This window comes from Acinonyx jubatus, chromosome B4 (assembly GCF_027475565.1).
Source record: "Acinonyx jubatus isolate Ajub_Pintada_27869175 chromosome B4, VMU_Ajub_asm_v1.0, whole genome shotgun sequence".
NCBI lineage: Eukaryota > Metazoa > Chordata > Mammalia > Carnivora > Felidae > Acinonyx > Acinonyx jubatus.
Window position 1 is genome coordinate 73,196,440 of NC_069387.1, and position 16,503 is coordinate 73,212,942.

At 53.0% G+C, this 16,503-nt stretch overlaps 1 protein-coding gene across 4 annotated transcripts in view; it reads right to left on the minus strand.

Annotated features, from left to right (window-relative positions):
* The window catches only part of VDR (vitamin D receptor), a 56,985-nt gene that overhangs the window by 30,429 nt on the left and 10,053 nt on the right, over positions 1 to 16,503 (minus strand). For 3 of the 4 annotated variants that reach the window (XM_027035981.2, XM_027035982.2, XM_027035983.2), the window contains exon 2: positions 2,051 to 2,198. In XM_027035981.2, the coding sequence (XP_026891782.1) occupies positions 2,051 to 2,198 (148 nt within the window). Of the gene's footprint in view, positions 1 to 2,050; positions 2,199 to 14,783; positions 15,011 to 16,503 lie in introns of those variants that run through there. The other variant, XM_027035985.2, reaches the window with a different exon arrangement.

Consider the following 16,503-nt stretch of genomic DNA (forward strand, 5'->3'; position numbering starts at 1 on the left):
GGAGCCTGTCCTCCCTCTACCCAGATGCCTGCCTATCATGGTCCTGCCTCAAGGAGTAGTGGTGTGTCTGAGGGGAGGAAGCACAGGTGCATGGGAGTTGGAGCCACTCTGGCAAGGAATTGACCTCCAGTATGTCAGAACCCAATAAGCAGCCACCTAAGAGTCTCATCTCCCAGAGCTGAACCCCAGGGATAGGTGACCTAGAAAGAGAGGGGGTTGGGGACAGGGATCTAGGAATTAACCAAACAGCCCCAAGAGCTGTTGGAGACCTTTGGGTTGCAGATGGGTGACGTATGACCTTTGGTCAGAGTCCCCATATTGCCAGCTCTTAGCCCAGTGCCTTGATAACAGATGCTCATTAAAATCCATTGAATGAGTGTGTCAAAGAAAAAAAAAACAAAAGGAAGGTGTGTGGCTGGAGAGACGTCTGTTTATTTCATGAGGGCAGCGTTCCATGAAGGACATAAGTATTGACCCATCAGGTTCCAAAATAACATATCATACTTTATGTTTTTTAAAGTACTTTTGTATATGTCATCGAATCAATCCCCAGACTAACACTATATACGAGAGGAGTCAGATGACAAAGTCAGGTGCATGGTTGAGGTAACTGAAACAGAGAAGTCAAAAGATCTGAGCAAGGGAGGGCAACGGCACGGCCACCGCTATAGCTCACACACTTCTGGCTCCTTTTATGGTAGGAAGCAGCCCTGATGTGCGCACACACCCTCCTTCCCCATTATTACTTCGGAGGCCGTGGCAGGAAAGGGTCCAGGTGGGGCTCTGGAAGGCCCACCCTGCAGGAAGTGCAGAGGAATGAGCCACACGGCAGCAGAGTCTGCAGCCAGCGATGCTGCTGGTCTGGTTCCCCAAGCTGGGGAGCAGCCTGCCAGGAAGCCAAGTGGGCAACCCGCGCCAGGCCAAACAGTCAATTAGCACCCACAGAAACCCCGCTGACCAGCGACTGCTCAAGGCAGGGAAACTCCAGGCCAGCTGGTTCCCAGGACAGGGGGCAGGTGAGTTGGGAGCTGTGTTCACAGACGGCCCACGAGTCCTTGTGCTCGGTTGGGGGAGGGGGGGGGGCAGGGCAGGCATCTCACAATGTCCCAGGCTCTGATTCACTCTGCCCTCAAAGCCAGTGGGTGGGCCCTTCAGTTCAGACAACCAGGCCGACCTCTGCCTTCTTGTTCTGGACCTGATTCACTCTTTCCTCTCTTGATGGCCAAAGCCTTGTCCTTTTCTTTACTCACCTCCAATTAAGACTCATACAGAAGCTCTTTTTTTCATGTTTTCTTCCAGGCTTCTCTCCTGCTTGCTCTCTCTCCAATATATGCCCAATGCTCATTCCTCATGTTTCTCAGTCCTATACTGCAATTCATCACCTTCCCATCCTTCCCTCCTCCCTTTGGATGGGAACACCCTTCATTCAGCCTTTCCAATACCTTCCCCATACTGTTTGCACTTGTGACACTGGGCTCGCTGGAGAAGAGAAGAGGCAGCGGGTAGAGAAACTGGCCCTGACTGAACAGGACGGCTGGCACGTTGCTGACATCGCCTGAGCTTTCCATCCTGGGACAGCCAGCCATGGGTGAAGATATGGGCACAGATCAAGCACAGAGGTCCAACCAGGGTGCTATTTCCCTTGTTCCAAGGAATGGTTTCATGTGGATGGGAGGACAAGCTCTGAGGCCAAGTTCTAGGACGCCCCCAAGGGCACGCCTGTGGTCATCCATCTGTTAGGAGGCCCTGTCACTCCAGGACAGACATGTGGGTTAATAGAGGGGACTATGGGTCAAGGGGTAATGGGAAAGTGGGGACCTAGATGGAAACCTCAGGAAAACCATTTCTGAGAAGGTCAGAGGACGTAGCTGGAGCTGAAAGGAGGGGAGGAAGAAGATACTCTCACCCAGACCCTGTTACTCCCGGTGGCTGTAAGAGCTCGCATGTTCCTTGGGCATGGGAAGGACAGAGACAGGGAAGATGCAGGGGTTCTCTTCATGCAGGGAAATCTTGCTTCCTCTCCTTCCGCTGGCCCCTGGGGAGGACTCACCTGAAGAAGCCTTTGCAGCCTTCACAGGTCATAGCGTTGAAGTGAAAGCCGGTGGCTCGGTCTCCGCATACCCCACAGATTCGGGGCACATTCCGGTCAAAGTCGCCAGGGTCAGGCAGGGAAGTGCTGGCTGCCATCGCTTCCGTCCCTGCAAGAAGAGCAGGCAGGCCAAGGCCAGAGCCGGAGTCAGTGCCAGGGCTGGCTGGCATCCTTTGCACCCCTACCCCCATCTGCCAGGAACTCGGCGAGGTCGGGCAGCTCCCCAGGCTGCAGGCCTGAGCAGGATTTCTTTGGCGCCCTCGTCTCGTGACGCGCCACACCACAGCTTACCCTCCGGACTCTCTGTGGAGCGGAAGATGGGTTCCTTCACCCAAGTCCAGAGCGATCTGCGGGGGGCGCTGTGGTGAGGCCGCTCAGAGCGTGGTTTGCGTTCAAAGGCTGCATCTGCGGCCTACTAGCCAGGCTGCTGTGGGTGAGGTGTTCAGCCTCTCTGTACCCTGCGATCCTCACCCGAAGAGTGGCGTTTTCCTTTACAGGCTGTGAGGCATTGACTCACCTCACGAGCAGCCCTGAAGCAGGCCAGAGGCCTATTCTGGGTGCTTCACCCAGAACAACCCCCCCAAGAGAAAAGGGGGCCCCTTCCCCCCCAAGTGCAGATAGAAGCCCCCAGCCCCTCTGTCTGGGGAACGGACTAGCTCACATGCCCGAGTCAGACCTTGATATTCCAACCCCCGCTCCGCACAGCCACGTGGCTCGGAACTGACAGCCCCGTGTCCCTGCGCCGAGGTAATCAAAATCTTGTTCCCTCTTCTTTTCTCTTTTCTTTTTCTCTAGCAAAAACGTAACACATTGATTTGACCGAATCGTCTTTCCGAATACCGCGAGTCATATACAGTGAACTAATCTTGTTTTCAGAGATGGCTTTGATAAATAGGCATTATCATCTACAGATGGATTTCACACTTGAGGAGCGGGGAGGACCGAGGGAACACAACCTAGTAGCTTTCAGAAATCCTTCTCGGGAAGCGGTTGACTTAACTCTTCCATTAGGCAGATGGGGCCCTTGGCTCCACGCGGTTAGACTCAGAGCTCCTCCGGCCTCCCTAAGATGCTTCAGACCTTGCTGCCTCCTAGCTGAGTCTATCTGAGTCTGAGACTATCTGAGTCATCACAAGAGCCATCGCATGGCCTCTTGGCCCCAGGGCAGGAGGGTCCCCGGGGCAGAAGAAATAGAGGAGAGAAAGCCAGTTAGGAACCAGTACCATGTTCTCCCACCCTGTAGTGAGAGAGGTAGCTTCTGGAGGACCCTTGGGAGTTTCTGAGCTTCTTTCCAATGGAATCTCAGGGCTATGACTTGGCATTTCAAAGCCCGTTTGAGCAAATGGGGTACATTTGCTCTTCAAATCACCCAACGGGAGGTAAGTGCTTTAATGTCACCCTTTACAAATGAGGCCCAGAGAAGCCCAAATCTTACTTAAGTTTTTTTTTTTTTAATACTTAAGGTTTTTTTTTTTTTAATTTTCTAAAAACGAAGGAAGGAAGTGGGATGGATAAGGATCAGGGTGGAGGGGACCCTGATCACAGATGGGTGTAGATCCCGTCTCTCTTAGCTTTTCTTTTCCTGGGAACTTTGATGTACTTATAGTGACACTATTGCCTGTCCCCATCACAGCTAGATTGACATTTGTTAAACTGCAGTGTTTAGATACACACACACACACATACACACACACACACATACACGCACATGCACAGAAATAAAGACTCTAAAAAAAAAAAAAGAACAAAGGAATGATTAATAGAAACCTTTGAGGGACTGAGATCAGGGACAGGCATGCAGAGGCCTTACATAGGCACTATATCCTATTTCTTTGAGTGGTAGGTATAGGCGTCTTATTATTTTTATTGTTATGAATGGGGTTCCTGGGTGGTTCATTTGGTTAAGTGTCCGACACTTGATTTCAGCTCAGGTCATGATCTCACGGTTCATGAGTTCAAGCCCTCATTCAGGCTCCATGCTGACCATGCAGAGCCGGCTTGGGATTCTCTCCCTCTCTCTCTCTGTCCCTCCCTTGCTTGCTCTCTCTGTCACTCTCAAAATAAATAAACTACAAAAATTATTAAAATAGGATTTTACGTTTAATAGGCCCATCTGCGTATATAAAACATTTCGCAATTTTCAAAGAATTAAAAAGCAAGGATAAAGCACCCGTGGGTTTGTCAACATCGTCCCTGTAGCCCATCCCAAGGCCAAGCCAACTCCCCAGGGCTTCTAGAGTGCCGCACACATCCAAGTTGTGGGCAGGGATCCCAGAGGCCCAATACCATTGTGGGGCAATAGGAGAAACTGTTTAGGATGCTTGTGGCTTAACCCCAGGTCAGCTGAGATGGTGCAACTCTCAGTCATCATGACGTTGCTACAGGGTCTGTGTCACCCAGGCGACTAAACATCTGGTGGCTTTGGTGGAAAAAGGAGAAATCAAATGTGGGTGTGGGGGGAATGCCAGACAAATCAGTCCAACGAGGGCTCATCACCACCCGGGCTCGCTGGTGACGTCATGATGCAAGGGCATCAGGACAACAGCCTGCCCCGGCATGACAACTGTGCCTTCCTGAAATGGGCTGAGCTACTACCTTGACATCAGGAAGGCTCCTGGCCAGGGGTTGGGGGGCCTGGGGCCCCAGTGCAGCCGGACAGAAGGCTGGACCCCTCAGCTGGAAGCCCACAGAAAACGGGACCATTTCAGGTGAGCTGAGAGAAAACTCAGCCGGCTTGGGGTTATTTGCTGCTACCGAGGAGGCAGGGCCCGGGACCGGAGTCCAGAGGTGCAAAAGAGACCCAGGCATACATGGCCAGAGAGCTGGCAGGAAGAGACTGTGGAGGCAGGAGAAGCAAAGAGCAGACTGGAGCTGAGTAGGAAATGTCACTATACTGGACAGCTGCCTGGTGTCCTGTCCTGAGAGGCAGCAGGCCTTCTCCCTTCTGAGCCCCTCTCTGAGCCCCTCCCCTGCCTCCGGCTGGCTCTGGGTCTGGGCTGCGGGCTGCTGCCGGTTCTGCTGACACAGGATCCGACCCGCATTTGTGAAGCCTGGGGTAGTATCCTCTTCCTTCCCTTGTCCCCCCTCCTTCCCATGGCCCGCACCTGCTCCTGGAAAACAGCCAGCCACAGAGGTTGTGGCTAAAGAGGAAACACCCACCTGAAGGGGCAAGGGGGAGGGGATGCCCGTCTGTGACCTCACAGACACGTCCAACCAAAAGGACTCTGAAACGAAAAAGGGGAAACGCTTTGTCTACAGCTTGGCACTGACCTCATAGCCAGTCCTCTGGCGAGTCAATAAATGGTACAGGAGGTTCTCTCAAGAGACTTTAGTCCTGAGATTAGGGATTGAAAACTTGACAGAGTGATTTGTTGGGCACAGGCATGCCATGTCATCGCTGGCAGGGGTGAGGGGGTGGAGCCTGGCAGCAGCCAGGACCAGCCCTCCCTCGAGGCCGGGAGTAGCAAGAAGCAGTGGGGAGGGATGGGGGGGGGCAGCAACCAGCATGTAGGCAGATGGAAAGAGCCTCCCTATTTCTTCCACTGCAGAGGGTGTTGAGAGGGAGGGAGGGCTTTTATCTAGGGGAGCTCTGCTGCTCCTGCTGCTCCCATGGACCCCCCCACCCACCCCAGATTTGAAGGATCCTCCCGGAGGGGGGAGCAGAGTCAGAGGATGGCCTAGCATACTGCTGATGGCAGGAAAGAGATCCCACCCCAGCTAGGACTGCCGAGACCCCTCAGGCGCACTGGGAAGGGTGCAGGCTGGGATTGCGGCACAGGGCCTGGCCTCTTGGGACGGCTTCACAGACAGGTGTTCGAGATCCTCGTCTGTGCAGACGGTGTAGGCGGAGCGAGCGCTGCAGGGGTTAAATACAGCAACTCGCTGCTTTCATACAGGATGTTTTCTGCCACTTTTAGCTCTTCCTGAGACATGCTCCACACCCCCGACCTCAGTAAGGGCTGAAGGCGGGCTGACTCTGGTGCCCAGAGTCTGTGTGCTACTGGCATGCTGGGTCACCAAGATGGGGCTGGCAGAATTTCACCCGTCCCACTTCTACCCACATCCAGCCCTGCTTGTCTACCCATAGAGACAGACAGACAGACCACACACACACACACACACACACACACACACACACACATTTCCTCCCTTCCCTGATGCCAACAGAAGGTGCCTGACCCTGAAACCTGGCAAAAGCCTTCAAGCTAATCCCCAGATGGGGAAGGTCCAGACCCCTAGCTTTTGTTCCTCTGCCTCCTAGAGGCCCAACTAGGCAGGGAAGGGAAGAGCCCATGGGAATTACAAACTGTGGGCCCTGGGGCTGTCAGCTCCCCGAGCCTATTGACCATCCCCTTGGGCACTGCCAGCCCCCAGCAAACACCCAAGGAAAATGCCGGTGGATGGGGGAGCCTGGGTGACTCAGTCGGTTAAGTGCGTGACTTCGGCTCAGGTCATGATCTCACGGTTCGTGGGTTCGAGCCCCGTGTCAGGCTCTGTGCTGACAGTTCGGAGCCTGGAGCCTGCTTCGGATTCTGTGTCTCCCTCTCCCTCTGTCCCTCCCCTGCTCATGCTCTGTCTCTCTCTCTCTCTCTCTCTCAAAAATAAATAAACATTAAAAAGAGAAAAGAAAGAAAAGAAAATGCCGGTGGGTGATGCGCTGAAATAACCTGAGCCAGGTCGGCCGGCTCCCAAGGGCCGTGGGTGGGACGAGGCACCGCTGCTGGGGACAGACATGCTGTCACTTACCCCCCAAGCCAGGCTCTCCTTTGCTCCCCGTACTTGTACCGTCCATCGCCTTCAGCTGACCACACTCTTCTGGATTCTACCCCATGGCCTTATCGATTTCCCAGAATCCCCGCTTGCTCCTCAGAGGCTGAGGTGAGGGCCAAGTCGGCACAGAAAGGACCACCGCTTCCTGTCCTCAACCCCTAAGGTTTTCAAAAGCCAGACTTGAGACCCAGGTAGACTACCACCCTTGAGCTTAAAAAAAAAAAAGAAAAAGAAAAAGAAAAAGAAAAAAGAGTGTATGGAGTATCTACTATGTGCCAACCTGCCAGGCTCTAGCCGCATGACCTACGTAAGCCTCATAACAGTCCCGTGAGGTGAGGAGCAGTCCCATTTTACAGATGGCAAAACCAAAGTCCAGGATGACTTGCCCAGGGCGCCATGGCCAGGCAAGTGGGGGGGCCAGGGGCCACACAAGGCAAACTTAGCGCCATGCCCGCGTGCTTCTGCTGTCTCCTGCTGACCCCTCCCATATCCCAGTGATAATCATCAGCGGGGACATGGCGGTCCGCTCTGAGCCCTGCTCTGGGTTCTCCAGTATGCTCTTTCATTCAGTCCTCACAACACCCTCATCAGGCGGGTCCCGTTATCATCCCTTTTCTAGCCATGGGAAAACTAAGGCTCAGGGAAGTTGTTTGTCTTTGGAGTCCAGATTTGAACTTAGACCCTTTTGCCTTGAGTCCCCCCTCTGCTTGCCTTTCCTAAGGGAGATATCTCAGTCATCTCATCAGCCCTAAGTCCTGGAGGCCCTTCGCTTCCACCAAGTCCAGGGGCAAAGAAGAGAACAATCCCCACAGGTCATGATGGAAGAATGCCATGGCGCTTTTCCTTCCAAAGCTCCCAAAGTCTCAGGGTGGCAGGCATTAGCCCGGATCCCCTTTCTGCCAGCCATCCCCTCTTACCGGGAAAACCTCGTTCAACACGCTGGCCGCTCCTCCCCATGCAACTGCGCACTACTGGATGGTCCTTTTAGAAGAGGTTAACCTAGATTTAGCCTAAAGTTCCAAGTGCGAGGAAAGTGGGTCAAGGATACAGGGTAGCAAAGGAGAAGTGGAAAAATAAGCGCTTAATATCACCCTCCTTTGCCACATCATACAGCTCCCCACCCCTGCCCGCAATTCATGTTCTGAGTACACAGGACATCCCATTGCTTCTACTGGGGCTGTCCCCAGAGCAACCCCCTCCTGCTCTTGGTATTAGAAATACCCAAGTCCCTGACACTGAGCCTCAGAGAAACAGGGTGGGAGCTCAAGTCTGCAGAAAGCCCCTGGCTTCCATTCCTCCGGGGACTGCATCCCACATCAAAACCCCTGCCTGAGCCTGACCCAGTCCTGACCTTGCCTTAGCAAGAAGTGAAGAGATAACATGTTTCGTTCCAGTCATCGAAGCCATAACCACTGCCTCTCCTATATGTCTGCCTGTCGGTGCACACAACACACGCCCCGTCTTCCGGGGCTTCTGCTAAATGGGCATCACCGGGGCAGGCTGGCCTAGAACAGTCTCGTGATATGGTGGCTACAGGGTGTCCTGGGAAGAGACTGGGAAGACAAAGATCAAAGTGCTGCTAGACTCACTTTAACCCCACCACACTCACTGAACCCTCCTCGGAGTCCTGAGGGCCGTAAAGCTATGGCCTGGAGGATAAGTGGTAGACAAGAGATCTGACTGCTAAGGTCTTTTCCACCTCTGAAAGTGTGCAACTCCAAGGCCAGATTTCCCATCATGATGAGGCCTTAAGACCACTCAGAAAGTGAGATTCCCTCACTGAGCTTTCTCTCGGACCCCCTCAGTTGAGCCCCAACAGCATGCTAGTGCAAGGGAGGTTCACTCATCCTCAGATGCCAAGGACCAGGAAGGACATGAGCAGTGTGGCCCCGAATGGGCCCCAGGGAGAACGGGAGCCCAGGACAGGGGGCCACGCTCAGCTGGGCTGCGATTGGAATGACCGAAACTGAGCTTTCTAATTGTTGACATTGGCTCAGAGCTCCCCCTCCTTCTAGAAAGAAGCGGAAAGCTAAGTGATTTCCCAGAAAAGGGAGAGAAAAATTCTTCTGCCTGAAATTGGCACACACAGAATGAACCACGTGGGGGGCTCTCTCTGGAGTGTGTAGGCCAGCAGTGCTGCACGTGAGCTTATGTGCGCACAGCCATTTCTCGTTGGTTTTCACTTCATCATCCTTTCAACTCTGTCCACAGAGTGCTGAGCACTGTAGGATCTAACTTAGTGTTGGTCGTCTCTTTATTCTAGTGTAACTCAGGCACAGCAATGTCACAGCCAGCTAAGGTGATGTCTTTTCTTCCTTCCCACCATCCCCAACATATATACACATTCTTTTTTCCAGAACAGTCTCAGCATTACCTCCCAGAAGCAGCTGAGGAGGAACAGAGTGAAAAAGAGGGAAGGGGGAGAGGAAAGCATATTATATAAATAGAATTTGTCTAAATATTCCTTGTCTCATTGTCTCCCCAGCCCCTCCACACACACACATATTTTAAGTATGGATGAGAATGGTTGGATTATTTTCTGCAGACTGTAATGTCCAAAGTAAAACCCACTAGCTAGTCAGTCACCTCAGACATCTCAGGATTGGAAGGAAACTCTACCTAGTCCAACCATCTTAAATCCCCTCTATAATATTCTAACCTGTACGTGAATATTTTTCCTAACGGAGCACTATCTCCCATGGCAATCTACTTTCCTTGGATGACTGTATGCTTAGAAAGTTCTTCACTATGCAAGATGAAAGAGCCCCTGTAGCTTTCAATCACGGGTCCTAGACAAACTCTTTACAGCCATCTAAGATGGCTGGACATCTAAGAGGGACATAGAATGAAGCTACTAAGCGATTCCCACAGCGTCTCTGGAGGAAGGCTTGGCCAGACCACCACATGGTGCCATCGTGCAAATTAGAAAAGGGCCCATTTCTCATCTGCTAGAAAACTGTTGTAGAAAGTAGAAAAATCTATGATGTTTATGATGTGAGTGAGACTGCAAGGGAAAAGCAGAAAAGATAATGGGGACTGCATTTAATTCTGGCTTAGACCTCATAAACTTCCCGGGTATGATCGTGATTCCCACAAGGGCAGTAAATAAGGGGGTGAGTGCAGCGTCTGCCTCCATGGCCTTCACCTGGAGAGAAGAGTTTGCAGTCCAAGAAAAGGGCTCTGCGAGAGAGCGTGAGTAGCTGAATACACCCCCCCAAGCCTGCCTGCCCTCTTCTGTCTTTGGCTCAGCCATCTCCAGGGGAGGCTGGCCCCCAGCACTACAGCACTAAGAACACAGGCAATGTGTCCCTAACTATCTAAGTGACTGATGACTCAACAGTCGCAGGAAGGAGTTTATCCTGAAAGTGCTTCTAAATCAAACCTTTGGGGAGATATATATCACCTTTGAGAACCTGATAAAGGTCATGGACAGACATCCCACGCAATGCCAAGGGTTAGTGGGTCACTCCTTAGAAACCATGCTATCAGCTCCCATTCTATCAGCCATCCACTGAGACTCTTTCTTGGCTGACTGTCCTGATATTCTTGGGAGTGCTGGCAGCTTCTAGGAGCTGAGCAGAACCCAGAGGCAGGAACACACAGGGCCCCAGACAGTGGGGCTGGAGATACATAGCTTGCTGAGATATATTTCCACTTCTTATCGACAACAATTATTCCTGCAAGCTGCTTTTTTTCCAATGGAAACTCTGCCCTTAGCTTTGTCAACAAGATTTCTGGGTTGATTACAGTTCTCCAGGTAACAAGCAGGCCAGGCCCTGTCACTGCTGGAAAGCGTGGGCAGTGACAGTGTGTGCTGAAGCGTAGGGAGCTGCCCATTCATAATCTGCAGTCCAATCTCTCTGGTTTTAGAGCAAAGAAACTGGGGCCATCAGAGGGGGAGAGGCTTGTCCCAAGAGTACAAAGGAAAGAGAGTGTTTTTCCACCTCCACCCTGGGCAAGTCCCAAGACCTCTCATCACCAGCCCGAGCAGCTTCCAGGGGTCAGAGTGGTGTGGGAGAGAAATGGGCCATGGGAGGAGGCATGAATGTCATCTCTGGAGGAGGGGAGTTGTGGGAAGCCATGGGGGAGGCCCTGAAGCACACTGCAGTGGGACCACCCAGCACCGATGCCATCCCAGACAAGCAACACAGAGGAACAGAGTGAGGGTAACCCAACCAGCTCTAGCTCCTGGCTCTGGCCTCCATGGCCTGAAGAAATGGACCCAGACCCAGAGAGGTAAGGGGAGATCTTAGACAGAAGTGGGATGTGCCTGGTGTGCTCTCTCACTATTCTGGGAGCCTCTCCTGGACACTAGGATGGGGGTACTTCCCTGGGATATGTGCTCCAGGTCAAGGTTGATGGGACAAGGAGGCTCTTGGTCCAATTACTTGGAAACCAAAGAATAGAAATTGGAGCAGCCCAAATGGAGAACACCAAGAATACAGGGGAAGAGGTTCTAGCCCTCCTCTGGGGAGACCTCAACTCCTATTATTGCTAATGTAGGCGATGGCTAAATGGGATTTAAAACAACAACAATGGCTTCGGGACATCAGGAGAAAGCTGCTTCTTTCTCCCAAGAGATTCCCAAGCCCAGTTCTAGCGTCTCTGTGGCCCTCTACCCAGACTAAGCATCTTTCTTATTGCTGGGTCCCCGGCCCAGGTCCACATAGACCTGAGTCTGCCCCTGCCCAGACAGATAGCTTTGAGCCCACCGCCCACCCCCAAACCCGTCCATCCCGGCCAGCCTTCTTCTCTTCATTTTCCTCTGGGACCAATGCAGTCTTTGTGTCACTCACACTCTTTCTGCACTGTGTCAGTACCCAAAGGGCCAGGTCCTGCCGGCACTGAGATACTCAGAATCCTGGGCGTCAGATCCCTCGCTTACCTCCACAACCGCCCTGGCCAGCCTGATGCGCTTGGCAATGTGACTACCGTCCAGCGTCCCCCAAAGCCCACTCCTGCATCCTCCTCTACAAATGCAGACATGAGAGAGCGCCCGGGTCACAGGGCTGTTACAGGACCAACATCTCTGTCTAGCACTCAGCACTGTCCCTGGCACAGTGTGGTTGGATGTCAGCTGGAGCTCACTACTAAAGCTGTAACTGCTGTCAGTTCAAGACCAGAGCCTGGGAAATCAGGAGACTTTCAGGCCCCACAGAGGGGCCATGGAGGGCAGCAGGCCTGCTCTCAGCCCCAAACATGCTACTCCAAACAAACGTTGCCCAGAAAGCCACATTTCCACTGAACTGGGAAAAAACTGACCACCCCACCCATTGGCTGTGGCTTCCAAAAATCTGGCTTCTCAGGGTGGGGAAATTTTCCCCAGCCAGATTTTTGGAAGCCACAGCCAATGGCTAATCTCTCCCCTATATGCAGAGAAGCTGAGCTACACATCTGGACTTTTCCTCTGCAAGAAGGATAAGACCCGTGGCTCCCGAGGTGCCACTGAGTACCAAGCCCTTGTGCCCATTGCCTTTCCCTTCCTTTCCCTCTGTCCCCCAATGCCATCTCTCTCCTACTTCTTCTGTCACCCAGGGCTTGTCATGCATCCGTCACATATCTGTTCTCCCCTAGTGGGACCTGAGGCTCAGTGGCCCCATGAGGCTGCCTGTGTGTCATCAGGGCAGTGGTACTTCCTCAGCTGCTCTTGCCTACCACCGAAAGTGCAGAACGCAGGGAAGGCTGAGGTGGAGAGCCAAAGGCTGGAGCCCAGAGGCAGCAGTGAGGGCTGCAGCCGCCCTGGCAATAGGGAGGCCCACCGTGGCCCCTAACCCAGACACTGGGCTAGCTCTGGCTCAGGGGCCTGGACTCCTGTTTGCCTCTGGCCCTCAGGGGCCCTGGAAGACCTTTCACTTACACTATTAGACTGTTAGGCCTGTGTCAGAACCAGTGAAGGATCCTGGGTCTTCTGAGATACATAGGACGGCTCCAGTTCCAAAGGTACTGATCTACCCAAAGGCATCCTCTCTATCTTCTAGATTATTAGCGAGGTGGTGGACACTCCTCATGTATTCACGAAGCTTTTCAGGGCCTAGACCAAATAGGTTCCCATTCACTTTAGAGGGGCAGTGCAGTCACTCCAAGGGGACACCAGCTGCTCCTCAGTTTCTGATTAGAATGGTTTCCCCCTAACGGTCTTTTCCAGAGCTTCTGTTTTGCCAGAGTTCCAGCTATCCTGCTGTGTAGATTTCTTCCTGGGGACCCCATCGGATGGCCAGGGAGCTGTAACATTCTTTCTTGGCCTCACACCGTGGTGGGCATTGGTTCTGGCCTTCGATGCCTTACTTTTGACGGTGACCCCTGGTTGGTTTTAAGCACTGAGACCATGGCAAGCCCTGTCCTGGAAGTCAGAGACACAATGGAGAGCCACACACAGACCCTGCCCTCTTGAAACTCCCAGTCCACTGAGGGGGGCAGACAGGTAGGATCCATCCTACGATATAGGTAAGCACACGTGACCAGAGTGTGCAGGAGAGCTCCTGGCTTTGTGCCCATAGGGTAAAGAAGGCTCTTCGGAGGAGGTCACTTCTTAGCCCGCTAACAGAGACAGGGAGGATCACAGTTCAACACGGCAGTGGTAAGAAGGGTAATGAGGGTTTCGGGCAGACAGCGCGTGTGCAAAGGCCAAGAGACAAAAGGGAAAGAGAGGGCTGGAGGCAGGAAAACTGGTTCTGCATGGCTGGAAAGAGAGAGAGCACCAGGAAGAGATGAACCAACTGACCACATTCATTGTAATAGAAAGTGGATTCCATTCTTTCCTCCACTGAGTACTTCTTCTACCCGTTGAGACTTGAATACCAGGAATTTTTAATTATTGTAATGATATTTGAACTGAAGACTTTCAGAGTCCAATCGGATTCCCATTCTGACCTGAACTGAGCTCCAGCCTTATACGGAAAGTAAAAGTAGGGCTCTGTCCCCTTGATTTATTGAGAAAGCGCCCCAAGGTCAGCAAAGCAGTGGGCCTCTTCTTTAGACAGGTGAGGTCCCAGCTGGTGCACACCCAGGGCCACCACCCTGCAGGGGAGCTCCTTTACCCCGGGGAGCAGGGGGCAGGTAGGACCAGCATAACTGAGCTGAAAGGCAGAGACAAAGGAGACAGTTCTGGAAAACTCAGCCCGGCCGGACAGGAAAATAAGTGTTCTGAGAGAAAACCAAAGAAAGAACGAAAGGCTCAACAAGGGCAGACGGAAGTTGGTGACCCACTCAGCTGCATGTCACCAGCTCAATCCTTCTTTAACGCATCAGTCTGTCCAGGGTGGCCAGATACGGTTGCTCGGCAAGGGGACTGCTGAGTTACACACAGCTGCCCAATCCCCGAACCTGCCTCCACTGTTCCACGTGGCTCACTGCTCTCTCCCGGTCAACGAGGTCACTTCCTTGTTGCCAGGAATCGCTGTAAGGAAGGGCATCAGCCACAGACACACAATGTTCACAAACAGCTTGCACCACGGACACCTGTGGAAAGTCCCTGACCTGTGTGGGCACACACCAGCCCGTACCCTTAGTCGGAATGTCCATGCTCACTGCTAGCAACAACACATGCCGGGCCTTCCCCTCAGAGCTATAACTGAAGATGACCTTGTTTCGAGGTTTCAGGCCCAAACGTCCGAATCTGTCGGGAGGCTTCTTCCCCAGAGCCACCAAGTGGTAGGAAATAGCTGCCTTTGTCCTCACCCGTGAACCCTCTCCAAACTATAGTCCCCTCCCCCAGCCCTATCCACTGGCCATCTTCCTCTTCCTTGTTTTCCTCTGATACCCAGGGGCAAAGAGGGAGCAGATTTGCCACACAGAGCCCCTTTCGGTGGTGTCGCAGGGCACGCAGGGCCTACCCCGGGGTCTCAAGAGGAACCACCTCATTCCCTCCTCAACAGTCAGCCGTGTGCGGCCCCCCTGCTGCCCTGGGGCCGGGCCTGCTGCCCACCTGGGCCTCTGCTCAGGGTAACAGAGTCACAGCTCCTTCACTCAGCGCTCTTTCCCGCGGCAGCAAACATCCCTGGAGAAGGCACTTGAGGGACCAGCTCAAAGGAGGTGGGAAGGAGACCTCACTCCAGCTGGCTGGGCAGGCTCCACTCTGTCAGGCAGCCCGTGGGCAGCATGGAAGGGCAAGAGTCCAGGGGCCTGTGGCCCATCATGGCCCCCTCCTCCCACCGCCTCCCTTTACCCACCCCCTACACCTTACTTTTGCCAGAGCTCCCCCTGACCTCAAAAACAACTCTGCAGCCAGGCTCTGCAGGAGCTCAGGATTGAAGTTTAACAGAGACAAAAATAATTCCCTGGAGTGAGCTATTTTCTGCCCAGCTTTGGGAACAATGGCTTGAGGTGGCAGGCAGGGGGGGCAGGCGTGGGGAGGAAGAAGCTGGCCACGGGCCATCCATGGGTTTGGGGTCATCCCCATGCCCGCTCCATACTCCCCCTGGTGTGGGGTTTTCAGGGAAGGGGGACCTTCATCAGGGTCTGAGGCACCTTCCCCCACGTGTCAACCCCGGGTAAGGAGTGAGGACAGCGGGGATGAGGAGGCCTGTGGGGACCTTGTACTGCCTGCACCCTGGGCCGCAGTGCTCTATGGCTACTCCTCTCTTGTGGAACGGAAGGAAGAAGGGAGAGAAAACAGCGCCACTTTACCAAGCCTCAGAAGGGGGATTCTACACCCATTTGTCTATCTCACAGCATAAACACCTCACGATATTTATCTGAGACAAAATATTTAAAGTGTTTTATAAAATCGTGATACCCCATAAAGCTGTTACTGGTTGACCATTATTGCCCCAGGTTTTAAGAGGAGGAGGAAATTCAGGCAGGAAAGTACAAGGCGGTGAACACACGCTTTGCAATAGTACAGGGAGCACGACCCTCACGGCACCATGAGGCCCTCACAGTCTGGTAGGGCAGCGTAGGTGGGCTCGTCATTCATTGCCTACCAACCCCAATCCCCACATTCCACTATGCTTTCTTTTTAAAAAAATTTTTTTTAATGTTTATTTTTGAGAGAGAGATACAGCACAAGCAGGGGAGGGCAGAGAGAAAGAGGGAGACACAGAATCCGAAGCAGGCTCCAGGCTCTGACACAGGGCTCGAACTCACAAGCCGTGAGATCATGACCTGAGCCACCCAGGCTCCCCATCCACTATTCTTTCTATTTTTGTTTCCCTAGAGACCCTTTGCTTAACCGTTGGTTTCTTTTTTATTTCTCTACACAGAGCTTTCCTGCTAACACCTCTGGAAAAACACCTAACTGGGAATATAGAGTTGGGGGGAGGACGGGCAGGGGAGTGGGGGAGGGAGGGGATTCACTCAGGGAATATCTTTAGGCTGATTTCATTATAAGTCTCCAGAAAGAGACGGTCTGCATGACACAGTATTATCACGTGCCAGGAAGGGGACCCATGGAGGGTGATCATGCCTTTCGTGAGAAATTCTACATCAGCAAGGGCCTTACGGGTCCCACTCTGCCTAACGGTCCCGTGTTCAAAGAAAGAAACTACCGGAAGACATCCAGGGCCGGTGGGGGGCGGGGGGCAGGGCTGCAGGCTAAACCTAGCCATGACTGTGTTCACTCTGCCACCGCCCACCATCATCACCGGGTCGTCGTAAATTTTTTAGTTAGTGGTCAGTGTTTTTGAAAACTGGAGAGATTTCACTTT